At 40.8% G+C, this 23415-nt stretch overlaps 1 protein-coding gene across 1 annotated transcript in view; it reads right to left on the reverse strand.

Annotated features, from left to right (window-relative positions):
* Positions 1–3609: 3609 nt before the first annotated feature.
* LOC133973629 (potassium voltage-gated channel subfamily D member 3-like) overlaps positions 3610–23415 on the reverse strand; it is a 66936-nt gene continuing 47130 nt past the window's right edge. The window contains exons 2-6 of the mRNA XM_062411604.1: positions 16908–17070; positions 9988–10089; positions 6163–6255; positions 5486–5742; positions 3610–4188 (exon numbers count right to left, since the gene is read on the reverse strand). Of these exons, the coding sequence (XP_062267588.1) occupies positions 3948–4188; positions 5486–5742; positions 6163–6255; positions 9988–10089; positions 16908–17070 (856 nt within the window). The 3' untranslated portion in view covers positions 3610–3947. The remainder of the gene's footprint in view (positions 4189–5485; positions 5743–6162; positions 6256–9987; positions 10090–16907; positions 17071–23415) is intronic.

Genomic DNA, 23415 nt, shown 5'->3' on the forward strand with positions numbered 1-23415 from the left:
CATGTTTCGCATACTGAAAGTAACTGAATAAAGTTACTTTCCTAACAAAAAACATGTAATTAGATGAGATAATAAGATATTTAACAATGGTTTGTGGAAAATGTATATTAGTAAGTTTTGCCATATACTGGAAAGTCACATATGCTGCACTATACTGCCATCTAGTGTGGAAAGTGCGCATGTGCAGGCAGGGTTGTGCCTTTAATACTGGGAAGGTGTGAAGAACGTGACATTTAGAGACATTTTTAAATATGGGACATGATGGAGCCACAAAAAAGCAATTTTGTAGGATTGTGAACATCACATGTTTCAGCCACTTGATTTAAAAATAATACCAGGATTACTTTGTTATTGATCAGTTTACAAGCTGCAGTAAACAGAGACAGATTCTAAATTGTTCTCTAAGACTCCTGCTGTGTTTGCAGTCGCTGTCACGCTGCAGAATGAAAGTGGAACCAATCGGACGCCTCTCTGATGGAACCGTAGGATGGATAATAATTTGAATTTGATCGAATGTTATGAATCTAAAAGCTTTGCAACGTTCTCTGTATATAAAGCAAGTTTGAGACTGTAAACTTTTAATAACAGAACACTTGAGTTTCGTGTTGCAGCGTTGAGTTTGAAAATGAATCCGTCAGAGTGATGATTAATGTATAAAATGTTTCTTGTAATCCTTCAACTCTGTGGAAGAGCAGCACAAAATCACTCAGCCCCATTTGGAAGTAATTGTCCTCTGACAGTATTTCCTTGAAATAGATTTCATTTTAACTTCCCTTCTGCCTGACTGATAAAAATGACTAATATGACACAAAGATATCTGCGTTTTCTTTTCCCAATTTGAAGATAGTTACTTTGCAGAGTAGACGACAATGCAGATAGTATGCGGATGAATATCGACATTTTACGTTTACATTTTTTGTTATTCAATTGTATATTTTTGAGTGTATTTGTGTTTTTCCATGTAACTGTAAAACATCAAGACTAATTACATTTCTTTATTTAAGGGGTTAACTACATCACAGACCATTCATTAACGAGTATCGAAATAATATTTATCTCCATTACTTTTGTTATCAGCACCTCCAAATCAATTGGGCTCCAGTTTAAAAGACAATAACTTTTTCTCAGGGTGAAGACATCGATGACACTTTATTTTCTGTGGCAGGTTTTAATTTCCATCTGACACTTGATAGTTGTAACAAACAAACTGACAGAATACTGAACACACAGCAAACAGACAGAAAAGCTCAGATCAACAGGATAAAAAGATAAGAAACAACGAGAACAGCAACGCCAAGACTTTTAAAAAAAGTGATCCCCTGCAATGTCCTTTGAAGTCAAGTCCATTGTGCGATGAAGAGTTATCATCGTATCAAACTGGTGTCAGTGGAATGTCTTCTCCAAAACACCATAGGAGCCTGATGGTGCTCTGTGACCCTGTTGTGCAGATCCATGTTATGAACACCAGGCCTGAGCAGACGCTCTTTATTTTCAGCAATAACATAGAGAGGGTAATTATCTAAAGGGTTGTTCATTTTTTTAAATAGCAGCATAGAAAGTACGACAACTCACAGAGGATGGCACAACACTTTCACCTCGGTTTTCAAACATGACAAAACACAGAAACGCAACACAAAGTTTACGGATACAGCAAAAAACGACTTCACTTTCATGATCCGAGTTCACATGGAGGGAAATTATAGTATTTTTCTTTTTTTAAGGAGAGGACAAATAAACCCATTGTTTATTTGATACAGAGATTCACAGCACACAAACTATCCCATACATCAGGCATCTATCAGCTTCAAATGAGGAACACGTAGCAGGGGTGCAAATAACAGGTTCACGCAGAACTAGGGTTCAGATCGTTTCTAATACGATTTTAATGATAAAGATTCTTGTTTTTCGTCAATTATTTTGAGTGTTTGAGATAAGATCAAATATTTCAAACAAAATATTGTCAAACTGTCTTATTTACACATTTCTACACTTTGGCAATTCTTTACTAATGTCATTTTAAAGATGTGAAAAGCATTTTAAAGTTTGTTTAGCTGTTTCAAACTGTAAAAAACAACTCAGTTAGAGGAAACATGTGTTCGGTCTAAAATGGCACCTCATGCACCTCATTCAGTCTTTTCTTTGAGGATCACATTGAGTTGAGAGACAAAATGGTTCAAATGAAGACAATGTATATAACTGGGCACCGAAGGAAACACCAGAAGATTTTGTTTTGAAACTTGCACGGCTCAGAAAGCTCCTGATCCCCGTGTGTTCAAGGTTAAAATGGCATGAAAAATAAATTGTTTCTAGACAGTGACTGGGCGCCAAGAACTATTTCCACATTTGCATATTTAACCATTTCCCTCCATTTCTATACCAGCTTAAAGTGAAGACTCTCAGTTTCCGTCCAACTTGAACATGAACTGTTTCCTCTGGTGGTTGTTTGATATCACAGTGGTGCTCTGCATTTTGGCTCCCAGGCCCCGACATGTCCACTCACGCTCAAGATAAATACACACAGTGTCATTTTTTTGCGTTTCATTTTCTGTCTCGGCCTTCGATCCTCGCCGAGTGGAGGCAGCATGAGGAGTTGCAGCTTTAGATTTTTCCACAGAACAAACAGCACCAGTTGCATTCACACAAACGGGATCATATAGTAGAAAATACTGCATGTATTTCATTTCTTTAAAAGGAGAAAGGTATCGTGTGTATTTCTTATTGTCAACAAATCCCACGACAAGAACAAAACCAACAAACTGATCCTGAACGTATCAGCTTGATAAACTGATTCTGGGCCAGAGACCTCTTTCCAAAAACTATTATATTGATGATATCTCACTTTGCAAAGGTTTGGTGCTTGAATTGTCCAATGAAGAGTTTGACACAGACACACACTCTTTTAAACATTTGCTGGAGCTTCAACGTTCTGACATGTTCCTCCTTTCTGATAAACATGGACACCGTTTTTCTATTAATCCAGATCTTCAAACGGCCTCAAGCGAATACACGACTTCCTCTTGTTTTTGTAATGTTTGCTAAAAATTGTGGTTCTATCAATTGGTGACGAAATTACAGAAATGTATGATGTGTTGCATGAAGGGGCTGGAATGAGGAAGCAAAAAGATTTGAGGGACCATTGATTTTGGTTATTTTCATGTGATTTGCCGTCCGTAGGAAAAATGTAGAATAATTCTGGATTCATCCTTCAATGAAAACTTCAGACAGTCACTTTTGTCAGGTTGAGAATCACTTTCTTGTTTCTCCTCAGCGTGAACACTTTTTTTTGTTTTAGGTCAGGCTCACTTCATCTGTCAATCTCCAGTCAGGAATTTAAACACGAAAGAATTAAACATTTACTTTAAGCCTTGATGTAATAACCACATATTAATTTCAAACATGACTTAAAAAAGAAACCTTTCAGTCTCACACATTGAATCCAGCGATGTGATGTTGGCATCAGAGTTGTTCAAAGGACGCTGATAAGGAAACTGTTTTTGATTTCAGTTTTTTCGTCAAAAGACAAAAACACAAAACACAACAAGACGGATCAAATTCAAGTAAACACAGTCGCTTCTCTTCTTCTTCCTTCAAGCACATTTAAAAGTCACGATTTCACACTTTGAATTGACTGTTAATCTGTGGAGCGTCTGAATCGTCCTCAGTACCTACAGGGAAACATCCGTCCTGCTGTTAGAAACTATTAGAAATGCAGCGGTCCTGTCTGTATCTACAGTAACTACAGGATGAGAGCGTGATTCTCTGTGCTCATATTTACAATCCTCTGCCACAGTAACATCTCAACATCGTCCGTCCAACCCCTGACGCCTCTGGAGGACAGTTGTTGACCCTGTGAAACGGGACATGATGCGTCCATTGTTGTAGTAGAACCTGCTTCTTCCTCCTCCTCCTCCTCCTCTTCGTCTTCACTGTCCTCCCGCTGTGCACGGTCACAGAGCGGAGACTTTCACGATGTGGCAGCCAGCTGAGCTCGTTGTGGTCTGGATGGTCTGGATGCCCGGGGCCACAGGGTGACCAGGTGGCGGCCTCCTGTGTGAAGGCCCGTGGAGCCCGTCTCCGTCGGGGCTCAGAGCAGGCGGCGTCGGGAGGCTGATGATGGCCGTGGTGATCCGGCCGCTCTTGCAGTTGATCCGGCCTCTGTCGCTGGTTTTCTGGTTGAGGGTTGAACGACTAGAGAGGAAAGAAACTTTACATTGAGTCATGTTGGAGGTGAGGATGCTCATGTGTTATCTTCCCAGGATTTTCCATGGTCGAAACTTATTCAATCTACTAGAGCATTGCTGGTATGTTAATGCCAATGAACTATGAATGATGATGAATGACACATCGCCACTTCCTGTCGTTGTATGAAAACATATCTTAAACATCCCAGGTACAGGTGTGTTCATATATCTTCTATCTTGATGACGACTCAAAGAGCTTTTCAAACAAGACGATGCATGAATGGACGTGCTGAGATGACTGCTGGGCCTCGGCGGATGATTGTGCTGTACTGAGTCATTTTTGCAAGTTGAATGATTTTGAAAGGGCTCTGATTCATGTTCCCTCTTTTCCAAGGCTTCAAATGATTTCAGCTTTTCTTCTTAAGACAGTTCTCTGTTCTTCATGCTGGTTTATCTTTTTTGAAACGACTGGTGTAGACATTCAGAGCCATTTGATGTTCTAACAATGAATTGAAAAGACAACACTTTGGCAACAAGAGACAGCTTTCAGGTCTTATATCCTATTTTTTTAAAGGGGACATATTATAAAAATGCCACTTTTGTAGTGCTTCTACATGTTAATTTGGGTATCCTGCATGTCTACCGTCCCAAAAAATCATGAAAAAAACAAGTCCTGCGATTTGTTGTGGTTCCTCTATGTCAGAAACGATACGCTAGAGGGCAGCGAATGGGATTACGACCGAAATAAAAGTCATAGTCACACCATGCCCATGTAGGGAGTCTCGCTACATGGCCTTGGACGAGCGAGCTAATGCTAGCCGGGGCTGCGCATGGGGCTATCGCAGCCAGGCTTCGGCCCACCTGACTCACGAAGTTCAAAACGAAATGGTTGCAAGATTTTATCTTTGTCTTCAGTAGCCATATTTCTACAGAGGTAATGGATAGCTAAAAATCTGGGCGCTTGTATCTCGTGAAGGAGGGAGGGGGGCGCGGCACTCAAAACAGGTCAATCTGAGCAGGGCTGTTTTAGACAGGGTAAAAAGATGCTGTTTTAAATGATCCTTGTGGTATTTTGACCAAAATATGTTACAGCCATTTCATTAAGACCCCAAGGAGCCATATCAACTGTGGTGAAATGGGCATAATATGTGCAATTTAAGGGAACCGAATGTCATTCACCATATTTAACTGATCCTCAATGTGGAAAATATTGTGGCAGCTCAGCTTTAACCTCCCTCACAATTTCGGTGTCATTAAGTTACCAATCTCCTGATCCTGTGGGTGTTTCTGCTGTTCAACTTCACCTGGCCGGGTGCGACGGAGCGTCACTGCACTGCATGTGGATGGCGCTGAGCTCCTGCAGGGGGCCGTGGCGGGTCATGGGTGTGCTGGCGTTGGGCAGAGCAGTGTTTCTCTTCGCCCTGCGGCCACAGCAGGTGCCGGCCGAGCTGTTGTGGCTGGAGGTGGAGGTGGAAGTGGAGGGGCTGCGTGAGGGGTACGTCTGCAGCGACGTGTCCAAACAGTTCTGCTCGTAGATCAGCTCGTCCACAAACGCATGAGCCTGGAGAGAAGAGACGGATTATGGAGAGAAAAGGAGAGAGGGAGGAAGAAGAGAGGACAACGAGCGGTAAATAAAAGACAGACACAAGGGAGTCGATCCCCGGAGTAATACATCAAATTCTACAAATAAATAGACTGGACCAGATAATTAATAGTGATTATAATAATAATCTAATAGTAGAAGTATCATTTAAATACTGATAAACATTCAAGCCAATTTAATATATTTGACTGCAGGGCAGATTTGGGAGCTGCAGGGTAAGAAAAGTGTGGATGTTATAATTATTTTATCATGGTGCAATTCTTAAATGACGATGACTACATATTTATTATATAACACCATGAATGAATATGTAATTATTTACATACAAACACAAAGTATCAAGGTAAAAGTGTTGTGACTGTAGTAATGTGCACTCACAGTTGTTTTCTCCAGACAGTGCAGCAGGTGGTGGTGTTGGCTCTCTAACAGAGACATGGACTTGGCCAGCTTCTGCTCATCTTCGTCTGTACCCTGACACACACACAGACACACACAGACACAGATTAGTCAGGACACTGTTGGCGTCGGGCCGTCACTGACTGAAGGCACTCAGTAACTTTGTGGACGTGGATAACTCGGTGCATATAAACATGTTGCTGAAACGCCTCTGTGCTACTTCCTGAGGAATCTGAACATCAGTAATGGAAACTCAGTGATTCGATTCTTTCCTTCTCCCCATGTAACTCATTTTCTGCAGAACTCTCTTGCTTCATGCTTGTTGATTTCACTCTCATTCCCATTACGAGCAGGTAGCCAGAGACTCCTGCTGTTGGCTTTCAAATAATTTACTGCCCAATTACTGACATTACAGACCACATCTCTGCTTGGTGTGAATTGATCTCTCGGCCTTGGGCCTGCAGAGGCAAGTGCTTTGTTTACAATACATTTCCTCTGTGGGTCCTCTCTTGTGTCATTAGCTCTGTTATTACCTTTGGTTTGGTAAGCCCGCCCCGATTGACCTCCTCTCACAGTTTATTTAACTTAATATATACATTTTCAAACTGTGATGTTGCCAGCTCTTACTTATCCTCTGAGTAGGTACCACTGAGTGATATTGAATGCTGCAGGCAGCTGAGCAGTTATTGATGTCTGAGCTTCAGAAAGAAGAAAAACAGCCGAGTTGAGGAAAAAACCGAGACATAAACTTATGGAGCCCTTCTTCTTTTTTTCCCTTCCAAATGGGACTTGGTTTCAAAGCTCGGGCTCCGGTAAAGCTTCTTCTCCAAGTAATCACAACTGCCAAATAACATGAAAACTGAAAACAAATTAATTCTCTCCCCGCAGTGCACATCGTCCCTCAAAGGATTCGGGTAGGAGGCGATCCAGCCCAAGGACTCATCATTCAGATTCCGCACACATGAACAATAGAGAGATGTAAGCAGGAGAACACTACGCCCCTCTGATGTCTCAATGTGTGGATTTACCCTCTGGCAAAGACGCCATCAGAGATATTCCCTTCATCTAGAGACTGAGGCTCAGTTCTTCATCATGCGGGAAACAAAGTTGATCTGTAACTTGAGCCTGATCACATAAACGCAATCACAAAGATGTAACCGCTGAGGAGGAGTAATACATTAATGAGGGCAAAGCCAAGTTATGAGAATCTTTATTCTTATGTAAGTGAGAATGGATTCAACCTGTCATGGCACATTTTATAATTCATTATGGACATTTTAAAGTTTCTAATATAGACAAAATATTTAAAAGGCTGGATGTTTGTGTCTCACCCAGTAAAAAAAATCAAAGTAATTCAAATAGTCTGTATCCCAACTAATTCATGCTCCCACATTACCACCTCAGTACCAGATCCACCATCATTACTTTTCTGTTCCTTTTCTTCTGTAAGATCTTTTTGTAGTGAGTTAAACAAAGGACACCTTCCTCTCTCATGATGACTCGTGTCTTTTTAGGCTTCACAGCAGCCTGACAGTTTTAACAAGATATCCAATCATCCAGGGAGGTTTTTCTTTTTCAAAAACAAGTTTCACAGGCAGATCTGTGACTCAGATTAAACGAAACTCCCGGGAGAAATTAAAACTTTGAATCGTAGTATTCAGTCCCGGATCGACGGTGTTCGGCTGACGGATGTTTTAAACGTCAGTGTGCACCTTAAAAATCAAATACTGTCATTCATCTGTCCTGCTCTTTGATTTGTAGAAGTACCCACAGCGAGACAGGCACCTTGATGATGAGACTTTTTCAGTAATAAGAAAAGTCAGAATTTTTTTTTTTTAAATGAGAAATAGGTAATATCGTAGCACAATATCGTGAACTTCATATTGTCCAGCCGTCGCCCTGATGCTGTGGAAAAATGACGCTGTTACAAAAGATGCGAAAATTTCCACTTGACTGAATTTCCATTTCACCACTGATTTCACTGGGTTCACTTTAGGAGTTGTTATTCCTGTAGTTCGACTTGTTATGGGTCGGTACATCATTCCATTTTTCTGTATTGGTGACAAACACTTTCATCAATCAACAGTTTGTCGACCAATCTTCCAGAAAATTATATACTAGAGGATTTTATCCATATGACTCATTCCTACAGCTGTGTTGATTTACTGCCAACATTACTTTTCTGGTTCCTCACAAAGGAACATGCTCCGTCCCGGCAAAGATCTCAATGGTTATCTGCTGCCAGTGAACTCAACACCAGACCTGTTTGAATCACTGTAAACAAATTAGTGAAAGGTGAACATTTTATAAAGAGAACCCAGATAAGAGACATTGGAATTAATGTCCAACCAATCACCCTCTATGATAATGAGCCTGCGATCTGGGCAACAAATGAGGAGCTGTCGAAGGGGCGGGCGGTCGTTCAGCAGGGAAAACTGAGAAAGACCTGCAGTAAACTTCTAATTCAACTATAGGCAATGAGAGGGACACTCACTTTGTCAAATTTACCCACTGCAGACCCACGCAGCGCGAGCGACTGACTGACAGCAGTGACACCGGCATAATTTGATGTGCCAGGACGCTGGCAGCCTCATCACAGGGACGCAGAGGGATGGGGGTCACTCAGCACTCACAGATGGCATTAATATGATAATGCTAACCACTTCCAGACACCCATGAGCCTTCACACTGGACTCGATTAGATCCAAATGGATTTTAGTAACCATCTGCAAGGGGGGGGGGGGGGGGGGACTGAAAGCAGGAGTGATGGAAGGCATGGGAAGGATATAGGCAATTTGCTCATGCATTTCCAAACACATTTTCTCCATCGTGGTGACAAATACAAAAAAAAGAAGAAGAGAGGAGTAAAAGTTGAAGAAGAACAGTGGAGGATGGTTGATGAACATACGGAGAACAACGTGACATTTGAGGTAATAGCTATTTGGAAGCAGAGAGTTGTATTCTAGGATTGACTTTAATGTGTGCTCATAGGATGTAGTTAGCTTAGCCTATAGCGTAAAAACTGAATTAGGGGTAAAACTAGCGTTTACCCCTTTCATCCGACTCAGGTCGGGTTTCAGATGAAAGCAGAATGCCTGTCATGTTCGGGTAAAGCTCGGTTTCATTTCTCTCCGTCGGTCGGGTTCAGACAGAAAAGAGTGGCCTGACCCACATTCTAGTGTTCGTGCCCTGCACTGCCTCACTATTCACTGGTGGAGCTATGCCACTTGGCTCCAGCCTCTTCTATTGCACTTATAGTGTAATTATTACCCAAAGCTTCTCAGCAAGAAAACAACTGTAGAAACGATATCTGGTGTCTGCAATTGCCTCATTCACTGAAGTCTGGGACTGAAAGATTTCCAGGTAAAGTACTTAGTGTGATTACGCTGATAACACCCACACAAAACTCCTTTGCTTTCATCTATGTTTCATCCCTGGCCCGTACAACAACAAGAACGTAATGGCTCCAGCCCCTGCTGCTCTTTTATTGCCTCTAAATAATTTTTTAATTATCCCTCGGTTAATTATTGCAGTATTTGTTAGTTGTTTGTTATGTGTGCGTGTGTGTACAGATGCTGGTGTGTGTGTGCATGCGCTCTGCTGTTGTGATGTTGCCGCTTCCACCGTATTGAGTAGCAGTGAGCTGAAATAATTAGTGGATGGCTGTTTGACAAGGAACAATTTGACAATCTCTCATGCTGGATTTCATGTCAGGTCATTTTTAATGAACACATTTGAAATTACTTCCTGGTAATCATCTCGCCCACTTTGCTGTTGATGGTGGAGAGGGTCAGAGGTCTGTCTCACCGTCAGCTCCAGCAGCTCGTTGATCAGCCCGTTGCGTTTGCTCTGGATGAAGGCGTTGGCGCTGCTGGACTTGGCTACTCTTATCCTGGCCAGCCTGGCTTTCTGGGCGTGGGAAGAAGAAGAAGAAGAGGTCACAGTGTCAGACTGAGTGGGAGGGAGGTCACAGAAGATGTCTAACGCCTTATTTAATGGTGAAAATCTGCCAACTCATCACCCTAGCTGTGTAGTAGTCACCCCAGATACTACTGTACTGCTCTTCCCACCACAAATCATTCTTTAATGCATGAGATTGGAACTACACAGAGCTTTTCCTATCTGATATTGTATTTTGCTTTTTGGTCTATTGTGTTGTGTTGCATCTTTGAACAGGAATCCTCCGTTTGTTGCCTTTCTGAGCTTTCTTCCATTTTTCTGTGTTTTTCATTTGAGTTTCTTTCCTGCATTGAGTGTCTCGGGACAGAGGCTGTTGACTGGATTCGGGCCTGAAATATTACCCGACAACATTCAATAGATGGGCGATAATATGTTGACACCAAAACAGTGAGTCCATATGTGATCGTCAAACACTCAATTCCCCAACCATGGGCATTAATGTGCTGCTGGAACTGCCTCCGCTCTTCTGGGAAATCTTTCCACAAGATTTTGCAACCTGGCTGCAGGCTGCAATTGATCCCATTCAGAGCAGTGGCGGTGTTGTGCGACAGGGTCCGACTCGCAATTTGTGTTCCTGTTTCTCCCAAAGGGGTCGAATTGGGTTCAAGTCTTGGTTTCGTGCAGGTTAGACGGGTTCTTCTACATCAAACTCTTTAATGTATTTCTCCATCAACCTGGATTTGTGTCGTACCGAAACACAAGTTGATCAAATTACCTATAATATCACAGGATTTTGGCTTTTTCTCAAAGGATGAAGAGCCAGAAGTATAAGTAAGAGGTAGAAGACTAAAAATATCAAACATCCTTTTAGCTTTTTGTTCAGAATCACATCTTTAACGCTGGTTTCGATCTTTCGAAGCTTTAGACCGTTGGACAAAAGACGTCTGAGGATTTCACCTTGGAGGAAAGAAACCTGCAGTGGACATTTTTCTATGTGTCTCATACCAAATTGACAAAACAACACTTTGCCAAGTGTCAGATTAGTCAGTGATTAAACTACAATACATGTCTTCAGCAAGGCCAAACAGTCCACTAAGAAAACACATTCTAAGTCACTAGATACATATTTTCATTTATTGCACCTACTCATAAATACCAATCCGCTAAATATGGCAGATTTTTTTCATTACAGATAATTTGCAGCACCAAATTTGATGGGTTATATCCTGACCCACACTGTGTCATCCACCAAGTTTCTCTATATTAATTTATATATTTTTTAATTTTAACTATCATATTCTGTTATGTCTGCATCATCTTGTTCCATTAATGCCATGTTATTTTTACACTGCTATAGTTTTTTTTTTTAATAATTATTTCATATGGACCCAAACAAGACAATAACAAACTCACACCAATGAGGTTCCAATTAAATAATGAAGGATCTTGAAACAAGTTCCCCTCAGTTAAACCTGTCAAACCAATCTCTTTAAAATTAGACACTGAAGTTTTAAACTGAAACATAAATTAATACCCAAATCAAACATAAATTGACAAAAAGAAGAGAAACTACACTGGACATTATAAATCAAATATGATCCAAAGTGAATGAAACCAATGAGGAACACAGCTAATGGTTGGTTTTCTGCATTAGTGCGTATTCTGCCTATTAGAGGCTGAACAGTTTTTTAAATTACCCTTTTAAAACTTCCGGACATAGTGTACATTCTCCTTTCTGAGAAGCAGTAGAAAAATGATAGACCCTTTAATAATACAAATATGAGAACAGAAAGGAGTGAAGGACACAGAGAGAGACAAGCTGGAAATGAAAGAGAAATCTTATTGAGAATTGCGAGAGTGTATGTGATATAGCTCGGCCTCAAGTGCTTCTGGACGCGTAAGATGAGAGACGTCTTTAACCTTGTCCCACCGCTTCCTCTCTCCCTTATAAATGCATTTGAGAAACATGAGACCTGTGGAGCAATATCGACTTCCGAGGCGTGAATCAAAAGTAATGGAATTAGCTCGGATACCTGCGAATGTGTGAAAAGCCCAAGACGGAGATGTAATAATAACGATTGTGGATGGACGTGTGCGGTATGTGAAGTGGAGAGCAGAAGGGGAACCTCTCGGCACAGCTCTCGTTAAAGATTTGAATAAGCTCAAAAGTGAAAGCGCTGTTATGAGCTGCCTGATTTTCGTATTGATCAAAGCCTCCACTCGACCCAAAAACATGACGGGAGAACTAATTGTGCGAGTGCAAGAGCAACTGGTTGCACCGATGATAAGCTCAGGTCTCGTCTCGGAAACCTTCATTTTTAAATGCATTCTGAACTGATGAAACTTTTTCCTGTTTCGAGTCGTGGCCGAGTCAAGTTTAATCACATTCAGAGTATTGAGGCAGGTTTCAAGTCACAATGATTTAAGATCAACTCCCCAATTGGCTCATGAAGGTTTCACAGGAGGATCAATATTAGAAGGGAAAGTTATATATCTCCGACCGAGCTCTACAGTGTCCATTTAAGAGCTGAAATACCATCACGTAGGCTGTCGACCGAAAATCAGGCTGCTCCCTCACAGCTTTTCATGACCTCAAAATACTAATTACCTCCGCCAAGCAGGTTATGGTCCCATCCCAGTCCATTTGTTTGACGGTTAGTAGAGTAAATATGACATTTTGCAGTTTATTTCTTCAACGACACGTTCAATTTGTTAAATGTTTTGTAGGACTATCAGTTATCCAACCAATTTTGTAAACATTTATAACTCCTTAATTGTTTCAGCTTATTAACTCCGCCAAGAAGGTTAGTCTTCAGGAACTTGTTGGAAGGATGCGATATGGGTCGAAATCATTTTCTTTAACATTGCAAGATAAGCCATTTCTAATAGAATATCTAATGGGTGTTGATTATAAAAAAACATCTGCCGTATTATCAGGACTTAAATCTTTTAGTGTGATATTTGGTACAGCTTGATTGAATTAAAGGAGGACCATTGAGCCTCAGTGCAGGTATGTGCTCAACAGTGTGTCATAGTTTTGTCACTTAAAGAAAAAGTTTGACTATAATGACACAAAGATGAGTACCCTTATATTCAATGAAGGCAAATTGCACACACTGATGGATCCAGGGGAATTGGTGTAAATGGCAAAGCAGTTTGCCTTTGCTCTCCCCATCTCTTCCCACTGTGTGGATCTGCGCATCAATTGAAAGAGTTCTTTCTCGGCCCACATCTCGTCTTTCTGACAAATTTCATGGAATCCTTTCAGTAGTTTTTGCGTAGTCGTGCTGATAAAGAGACAGAGAGGGCTGAATACACAACCTCCTTGAAAGAGGTAATGATTTCGATTTTGTCTATTTATGTGAGCATTAGAAGTATGATATTTTTTTACAGAATGATGACAGGAATATGTCAGCATTTTAGTTCAAATTCAAAAAAGAATTTGTCAGAGCTCATATCAAAAAGTAAGAGACGAGCTAATTCATGGTTTGAGAAATTCTCTGATGTAAACTGCTTTTTCTAACTAAAGTTACACTTTGTCCAAAGCCTGGTGATAATGGATTCTCATAATTTTACTTTCTCATCTTTGGTCTCTTGGTTGAATGAGCAAGTCAAGTCATTGTGCTCGAACATTGAACAACCCTCTGTCGTACAGTGAGACAGCCAGTGTGCAGCAGTCCAGGGAAAAAGGCACAAAATGTTCACTCTCCTCAGACAAGTGAGCCTTGAAACTACTTCACATCAAGACCTTTCACTCCTTATTCTTTCTTTCTTTCTTTACCCCAATCAGCCTCTGTCACTTTTCCCTCCTGCGACTGTCTCCTCTGCGTCCTCCTCCTCTCTTTTCCCTCTTGTCTGTCTTTTCGCCTCCTGCTTCCATCGCCCCGGTTTGACCTCAAGTCCAAATTATTTCCCCCCGCTTTTTACCCCCCACTCGTCAAACCTGCCATCTCTCAGTGTGGTTCCACTTGACTTTGCTGTTCCATTACGAGTGTGACCTCAGTCCATTGACTTCCGCAAATCTCCCCGACACCCTGGTGGTGAGTCTGCTGCACCGCTGATTTGTGCGGGAATAAAAAAGAGACCTGTCGTCTCCTTCGGGGGGGGAAGGGGGGCACATTAGATCCGGGGGTTCCTGAGGCTCTGTGGGTGACTGAACATGAAGAGGAGACGCTGTACTCCGGAAGAGGAGACACTGTCCTCCGCTCTGAAGAGACACACACTAGAGGAGTTAGTATAGGGGACGACTATCGCTATACCTTCAATTTAGATTCTCTGTGAAGATGCGACAGGGACATAGGAGGACCGTTTTGTAAACTCAAATCCCCAGATGTCTACGTAAGTGTAATGGGAGCCTGGAGCAGCCTGTTATTAGAAGAGCATGAAGAGGGATGAGACCCAGGGAGGAAGAACATATGAACAGGGTTAAATCTCCTTCTTTCCCTCTTTTCCATGTCTTTCTGTTCTCAGCATCGTTCTGTTGGGAAAAACAAAGACCACATATGGGGATAGTAGCGGGGGTTCTGTGAATCGGTGAATGAAAGTAACTCACACGTGCTGACTTAATAACCTTTTGTATCTGGGGTAATTACTAGATAAATACCCAGTAAGAACAGAAAATTACACAGAGCCCTGGAGCAAAGCAGTTCCTCCTACACACTGAGCGACAGGTTTAATGTGCACCTGTGAAACGTGCCACACTCTCCTGGATGGGAAAAGCTTTCCCTCTGTGCAAGGAGATTATAGTGTTTCCAGTATTTAGAGCGGCAACCAACCATTACATTTCCAATCGCAGCATTAAATGCAACTTTCTATACAGTTGTTTTTTTGTATGAATTCATACTAACATGTGCGGAATTAATTTATGTATTCCACTCATACATTCCGCCTCTTCTGGATCTTCATCAAAAATGTTTAAAAGCAACATCTGTATTGACTGTAGAGCTTGATTGGTCGGCTTTTATGCTTCCTGAAATGCTAGTATACAATGCAGAAAGATGTGCATTCGTGATTACATTTAAAATCTTCCCCGAACAAATTTTAATTTCTACATCCAAGTTCGTCATATCTGGTTGTATTTGTTTACTTTTATATTTATTTCATTTGTAATAAAGTTAATGATTAAACTGTCAAATGAACACAGAGCGAGAACAGAAAGGAAGTAACAGAGGAAGGAAGAACAGAAGAATAGGAGTTATATACATATCGCTTTGTTTCCCTCTTTTCCATTTATATATATATATATATATAGACGGATACATTCTCAGTATCAGATGATGGATTGTGAATGTTAAAATGTCTAAAACGAGTGATGGTTCTTATCCATGTTGGCTTCAATCTGTAAACTTTGAATCTTGGTGTTTATGCCAGGAGAAGTACAACCATCCTTAAAATGCGAAAAAATAAAACATTACAATTAAATTAGATAACAATACAATAAGAAATGGATGATATGATTATAAATTAGAAACGGCTATATTCGCCTTTCTCAGCAACTGTAGTCAGTTTGAGTTAATTCTGTGACCCAGTTACTGCCCAGTCTACTGTCTCTACCTGAGTGAAGGACCAATAGTGGCCTGATGCATGTGTCATGTGAAAGGCTCCTCCATGACCACGGCATAAAAGAAAAAGTTGCATTAAAACGTTTAATTTGTTTTAATTTTCATTGAACAGCTCAACCATGTTTTTGTAAATGATTTCCTCCTCGATAGCTGCTTATGTGTTTCTCCTCTCACTGATTTAATCGGACGGGTAAGCCCCAAGGAGCCTCTAACGCTAAAAGAACTTCATTAGCAGGAGTGTTACGGATGAGTTTTACTGTCCCGTTGTGTTCCGAGACAGGTTTTACAACCACGGCCAAGAATGAGGAACATTTTTAAAAAAGCCTTAAAAATCCATATAAATAACAGTTTGTAGCGAGAACATAATCAATGTCGGACATGGTTTTTTAGATGTTGTATCTGAATGTGAATATTACACCTTTGTGGCTCCTGTAGCCAGTCAACAACTAAATTACATCCTCACATCACTGCATGTTTTATATGGAGGATGAGTCTCAACAGTCTCAGCAGTTTCTTTAGATTCTATGCCTCACAAGCTTCAGCTCCATGTGGGTCAAGTTACCTGGATGAGAACGGGTGCTGCCAGGTTACAGAGACCAACATCCCTAAGGATTCAAATCAAAATGTCCTCCTCAATTCGATATCAGCAGCTGCTCTAATTTAACATCTCTCTTCTCTCGGGTTGCAGAAAGGTCAATCTCACTGGGTGAGTGCTGTGAGTGGATAGCTAACATTTGGTACTTGGATCTGAAATGTGTGTGAGAGCGACAGGGAGTGTGTGTGTGTGCATGTGAACGAGGAGAGTGTGTTAATGTGGGTCTGCAGGGCAACAAATCCTGTCTATGTGTGGTCTGGTGTTAAAATGTGGCTCGATTTTCAGCTCTTACACGTTCCATCTCTAATCAGTATCACCTTTTTTTAAGTTTGTAAATGTGTCGTCTGTACATGTTGTGGTGAAAAAAAGAAAAGTCCTCTGTAACCACAGCCATTATTATAATGATGAATATAAAAAAGGCCATTGAAAGGTCTTTCAGGCAAAACCATTAGCATCCACCCACCCAGAGTTTTCAACACTTCAACCTCCCATTCACTCTCATTAGCTTGATAATGTCTAATAATCCTGCCACTTTGGTGTTTTGAAAAGTGTGCACTCTTAATGGTCAGGTTATTTGCATGAGCACATGCTCAGTGGCGCACACACATATGTGACCTGCACACAACCTTCGACCGGGCCTATGAGCAGGGGACGCAGCCGAAGACTGTTACCTTCTGAGCACGGCGTTTGTCCGCTCTCTGGTTCTGGTGGTAGATCCGGCTGAAGTTGGAGACGATGACCGGGACGGGCAGAGCGATCACCAGCACGCCGCTCAGGGAGCAGATGGAGCCGAAGATCTTCCCGGCGATGGTTTTTGGCACCATGTCCCCGTAACTACGGGTGAGACAGACGAGAAGACACGAGTCGGATTCACAAGGTCTGTTAACATCCACTTATTTTTCAACAAATAAAAAAAGTAGGTGTAAAATCCAGATATAACAAAATACTGCAAACTACAATGTCACCCAGTAGAGTGCAAACCTCAACCAAGGCCCAACGGTGTATTCAATCAAGCTTCATCGCTCAAAGGCCACAGCTACACATCGTGAGTTGGAGGGAAAAAGTAGGCAGCAGCTATTTAGTTATTTTGATGTGAAACATTTTTGATTTAAAGCAGTTTTACAAAATGAACAGAGAACAACAGACCTCTTTAGAAAACACTTCTTCATTACTTAATCTAAGCTTTAATTTGATGTGTAACTTGTTTGATTTGTGCAGTCTTACCAAATCTAGAGCAGGTGGTGTTTGCCAACAAAGAAACATATTGTGTGGTAAATGACAGAAACAGAAACACGAGACTCTCAGAAAGCTTCAAGCCAAAAAAAAACTTCACTCTCTTTAACCAATCAATTACAGAAATATTTTTGTGCATAAAAACAAAGAGTGAAACTTTTAGCCATTGCAAAACAAGGCTCATCATGAACGCAGTGATTGCTGCACATCTTCTTTGTCTTGGAGAAAGGATTCACCATGGCGTAATGTTCTGAAAATGTTACCACTTGTTATTTCTTTGGTTTTGCTGTTACCATACAGTTGATGACAAAAACCTTGACCTCAAAGAAACCTCATTGAAATCTGCCAGATCCAGATTCTTATTTGAATTTGCATAAATTCTCATAGATGTCGGTATCAAAATATGCCTCATCAAGATTCTTTTATTATTTAATGAGAAATTAACTATAACCTTCTTGGTACTTTTTTGGGTTTATTCCTAAGATTTTTTTAAAGACACCATAAATGGAAAAAAAGAGTATCCGTATTTAAATACGCCTCGACAAAGTGGAGCTTGTTTCACAGCCTGTAGACAGAAATGCATTTCATGCTGCCTGCCACTCATCAGAATACAGAGGAACAGTAAGTGCTCTCATTTCAGGAGCAGGCGGGGGTTCATGCTGCAAATCACCTCAGTGAAAAAAAACGCCATCGTGTCACATCCTCTTATCGTCACAGTAAAGTCTTGCACACTTACAGCCAGTTAGCAGGGCTTGTGTTGTTAGCATAGCATGTGTCTAGCTCAAAGACTGTATAAAAAATGATGTGCAGTGGGTAGTGGTGGTGATATATCACAAATCTGCTGAAGCCTTCTATTATATCATTTTAATGACAACATCATAACAGGCTCTACAATCACCACACAAAACCTTTCCCTAATCTTACTTTGGCAGTTTTAGTTCATTGTAGTTACTCCAATACCTGAAGGGTTTCAGCTACAATAACATCAACCATCAAATTCAAAACCACGCACTGGATTTGATACATTTAAAAAGCAGTTGTGCACCACAGCTGTCAGCGAGGACACAAAGTTGTTCCTTTCTAATCCCTGCTCTCCATAGGATCAAACTTGTTTTTTTTATTATAGGGAGAGGACAAACATTAGGATTCATTCAGCTCTGTCAGGGTATAAAAAGGCCCTGGCAGTGGGATCCAGGGCCAGGAAGAAGGTTTGACTCACTGGCTAGTCCTGTGATCCCTGTTGGCGTGAAGTGGAACAAATCGATTTTTAAAAAAGAGAGAAAGAGCGACTTGTATGGCAAGCGTTTGAGTGGGTGGGAAAAGATGGTAAAAGTCGTCTCCTGGAGAGGCTGCGGGCGTCACGTTGGACAAGTGTGATGGGAAGTGATGTTTTCTGGTGCACGATAGGTGCTGGTTTTTAGAGGAAAACACAGCAATTAGAAAAAGGGGTGGAGACGACGAGCGGGTGGAAGAGCGGCTGTTCTACATGCGAGCAATTTCCTCGAGCGCCACTTTAACAACACAGATCGAAAAACAGTGGGTTTGACTTTCATCCTCAAAGTTTGACTAAAACACTTGCTCTTGTCAAAAACACATTTATTTCTCTTCCTCTTCAATGACTTCCCCCCCCCCACATGCTCTGTTGACCCCCCTTTCTGCCCAGACTTGGGGCGTTGCTAGGTTTTACTGTTTTCTGACTGTTTTTTTGGGGCAAACCTTCCCAATCTGGATGGCTGAAAAGCGCAATAATCACCAGACTTACCTACTTCCTGTTTACTACCCACACACCGGAGAGCAGGGGGATCGGCACGAGCCAGGCCTTCTGCTCCGCGAGAATAGACACGTTGGAGAGGGAACGCGATATCTCACGAATCCTCTTTGAAAGAATAGAGACAAACTTTCTCAGTAGAGATGACGCAGACCATAACTAATGACACAAATGAGCTCAACAGAGCGGTTTCTGTTCTTTTTTAATAGAAAAAAGATTGACTGGCTTTGATCACTCACCCTTTCATGCAGAAGATGTATTGATAAATGAACAATTATTATCCAGCCATAGTTTTTTGTATCTTAATTTGGTAGGGACATCTTTGGATTGCGTAAGGCTTGAAAAGGTTGCAGAAAGGTTACGAGTTCTAATCTAAAGAGTTTGAAATCATGAACTAATTAAATCCTGTCAGGACCAGGGAAATTTAGTTTTCTGTCTGATTGAGCTTTGTACTGATCTGGAAAAACTGACACTTAGTCCAGTTGAACCTGAGATCATCTTAAATAATCCAAGCACACCGTCTGGTCTTCATCTCCACAGGTTGCTCTCTCTACCTTTTTGTTTTGCGTGTGTGTTTTTCTTTACAATGATCATCCAATGTTTGTTTCCCATATTAATTAACATATGATCAGCCATGAAGCTTTAATTAGCGGCTATGACCCTATTACAGACATATCGTTAATGTTTAAAGATATGACAACTTTCAAATGTGCAGAGCAGAAAATATGTGCATTTATATTTACATTTTACATTAACGATATGTTTATTTTCTTCAATTAACTTCTATATAGTCAGCTGAATATATGTTATCTTTTTTTCTACCGTTATACATAGTGAGCTTAAACTGTAAAATATCAAGTCTTTCGGTTCTCTCTGCAGTTGCCAACGAGTTCATCTCACAGCCTGGCGTGTCTGCCTGACTCAAAATGTCATATTAAATAAGGACCTCTGACACAAAGTAGTGTGAATTTACCAGCAGGCTGATATTCGGGGGAAATATATTCAGGTTGGGTCAGTTATGTTGACCGGGTTGATGTTTTACATGCATGATTATAATTAGGGGAAATGAGCAATAAGCAAATGTTTGAGGAACATATGCATTATCTGCATCAGTCTCAGGTTGAGTTTGGACTCACAAACTAATCTTTGTTCATCAGAGATATTCAAGATCCATTCAAGGTCAGTCTGCTTGTTTTCTACCTCTGTGTGAAATGAAGGATTTCAACATTGAAATCTTACTCTATTATGACTGTGGACGCTTTGTGTGATGCTGACAGACGTACGAGTGACGAAAGGAGGCTTGAATCCTCTCGAGTTTTTAATAAAGTTTGCAGCAAAAGAGAATCTATTCTTATTTCTCCACCAAACTCCATCTGAAAGTCACTCTTTTTCCCCTGGATAAAACTTTTTTAGCTTATGTCAGGCTGATGTGCACTGTACAGGAGGTACAAAGTCAAAAATAGGAAGGATTATTAACAAGCGATGGAGATTTGACCACAGGGCTTGTTGTTTTTGTGGCTGAGTCCTGCTCCTGGCTGCCACACAATCAGACAAATGATTCCTCAGCCTGCTGCGCTCTCTGTCTGTCGGCTGATGAGACGTGACACTCTCCTGGCTGTGATTGCTTGGTTGTAACAATGTTTGACACTTCACACCCGCTACGACGTCTCAGACATCAACACAACTGCCTCACGGTGTGTGAGCTCACAACGTGGGGTCATATTTAAAGGAGCTCAGCACTAAAACACTAATGAATCATTATGACTCTGATTATTGTGATTACTTTTATATCAGGACAAAAGAAGGTCATTCTTGAGTCGGCCCCTCGTGCGGAGAGGTAATCACCTGTTGTGCCTTTTTCTCATTATAACATTTAAATTGTAATCAAGAGGTCGTCTTAACACAGATCAGATGCTCTTCAGTTTAAAGCTCTGTAAGAGTTTTAATTATTTTTCCATTAACTCAACGTCCAAACTAGAATAGCACTCAGTGGAGCGCAACAGTGTCCTTATGAAACCACAGTTAGATGTGCAAACACTATGGATCTGCACCAAAGTGCCAGAATCTTTTGATGTTAACACATGAATTATTACATGGGGCAAAAAAGTCCCAATCTCACAATAATACAAAATTGTATCCATCCTAATATTTGATTTGATCCCTTCCTTTCTCCAGGTTTCATGGAAGTTTGGATCACACAGAGTAAAACTCATCGCCCACTGACTGAAGCTCTGCAGCATGTGTTACAATCGTACTCTACAACTGTATGTACTATTTATAGTGTAAGAGTTTGCCATTTTGAATGTTGTTCTAAACCAAAATATCAATCTGGAATGGATTCATCTATTTGGAGATATATCGTAAATATTATAAATATAATTATTTTGTGAGGCATTCCAGCTATGGTAAGTATGTAGAGTACTTTGAATAAACAGATATAAATTTGGATCACTTTCTCTCAATTCACTTGTTTACTCTTTAACATGAGCAGCACAGTTTCCCAGATCATCTCACCAAACGCCATTCATTTCTGAATGGCAGTGTTAAAAAGCCTCACTTTCAGTACTGACAAACATACGCTGCCTTACCTGCTTCCCACCAGTCAGTTTGTCTCGTGATGGTGTCAAATGAACTGAATTTCTTGTTACACTTGACATATTAACATAAAAGCTGTGTGAGTCCCCCCACGACAGATACAATCAAACCGTGATGCTACGCAATGATGCAACAAGGTACAAAACACAGCAGTGGGGCCATGTCTCCACTACATGATCTTCGACAGACATTAATTATTTAGCTTTTCCCATCTGCTGCAGTTAATGCAGAGAACTAAATCAGTTGTGAAGGGTTTACTCAGTCGTATGTTTTATCTTTTCCAATCTCCTGCTTGTTGTGCAGCTGCAGTATGTGAATGAGGCTAGTAATAGATCTACGATGGGCAGCAGAACAGAATTGGATTTTTGCATCAAAAAGACAGTGCGACACTTTGAATGGTGGGATGCAAACCTGAAAGAGTCAAACCAAGGTAAACTTCTTTACAGCTGAGATGAAGCTTAAAAACAGCTATAAGACGGAACCAGTTTTTACTTTAGTATAATTCAGGGCCTGTACTATTTGTGTTTGACCGGTGTAAACAACTTTCCCTGTATTCGGTCCGTCCTCATCAGTTCTTGTCTAATCTTCGTTCTCCATGTCTCCGCTACATGATCTTCGACAGACATTCATTATTTAGCTTTTCCCATCTGCTGCAGTTAATGCAGAGGCCCAAATCAGCTGTGAAGGGATTTACTCAGTCGTGTGTTTCATCTTTTCCAATCTCCTGCTTGTTGTGCTGTTGCAGTATGTGAATGAACGACCTGCTCATGATAGATCTACGATGGGCAGCAGAACAGAGTTGGATTTTTGCATCAAAAAGACAGTGGGACACATTGAATTGTTGGCCAGTGTAATACTGTCAGTTACATGACTCATTTAATTTGTTTTACACATTTAAACAGCCATCAGCTTAAAAACAGTTTGATCCTTTCATGTTCTTTGTCTTTTAAGGATTAACTGTAACAGTTTTATACAAATGTCCTTAATAGTTGCTAAGCTTCTGAGTCCTGATTGCTTTTTTGTCAAAGACACATTTGCTGTGTGACGGTGCAGATTATTAGGGGATCTCTTTGCATGATGTTTTTTTAATCTTCCGTGAATGTGAAGGCCTCTTCCTTTACCCTGATTGAAGCAGGATTGGATCATCTCATTGTACAGACTAGTGCAGTTTGAGGACATGACAGAGCGGACTGACATTCTCCACATTCTCCACATGTGTGACCATTTGAAACACGTGGAAATTATCAAAAGTTTCTGATGTTTTAGGCAAGTAAAGACTTGCCTAAAACATCAAAATAAATGAATTCTTATTTTATTTCCCACCAAGGAGGTAATGTTTCACCCCTGTTTATTTATCTGTTTGAAAGCTATTAGTTTTTGTTTGGTTGAATTGTTTCTCTATAATTCTGAGGGTCTCAACCTTACTTTGGAAAGTGCCTTGAGATAACGTATGTTATTATTTGGCGCTAAAACAATACAATTCAACTGAATTGAGAAACTACTGAAGATATTTCCCTTAAACCTGATGGAAGGATGAGAGAACCCATTCAGTTTGGGCACAGATTCGTACAAAGGGGCAGATC

The sequence above is a fragment of the Platichthys flesus genome, chromosome 2 (assembly GCF_949316205.1).
Source record: "Platichthys flesus chromosome 2, fPlaFle2.1, whole genome shotgun sequence".
Lineage (NCBI taxonomy): Eukaryota > Metazoa > Chordata > Actinopteri > Pleuronectiformes > Pleuronectidae > Platichthys > Platichthys flesus.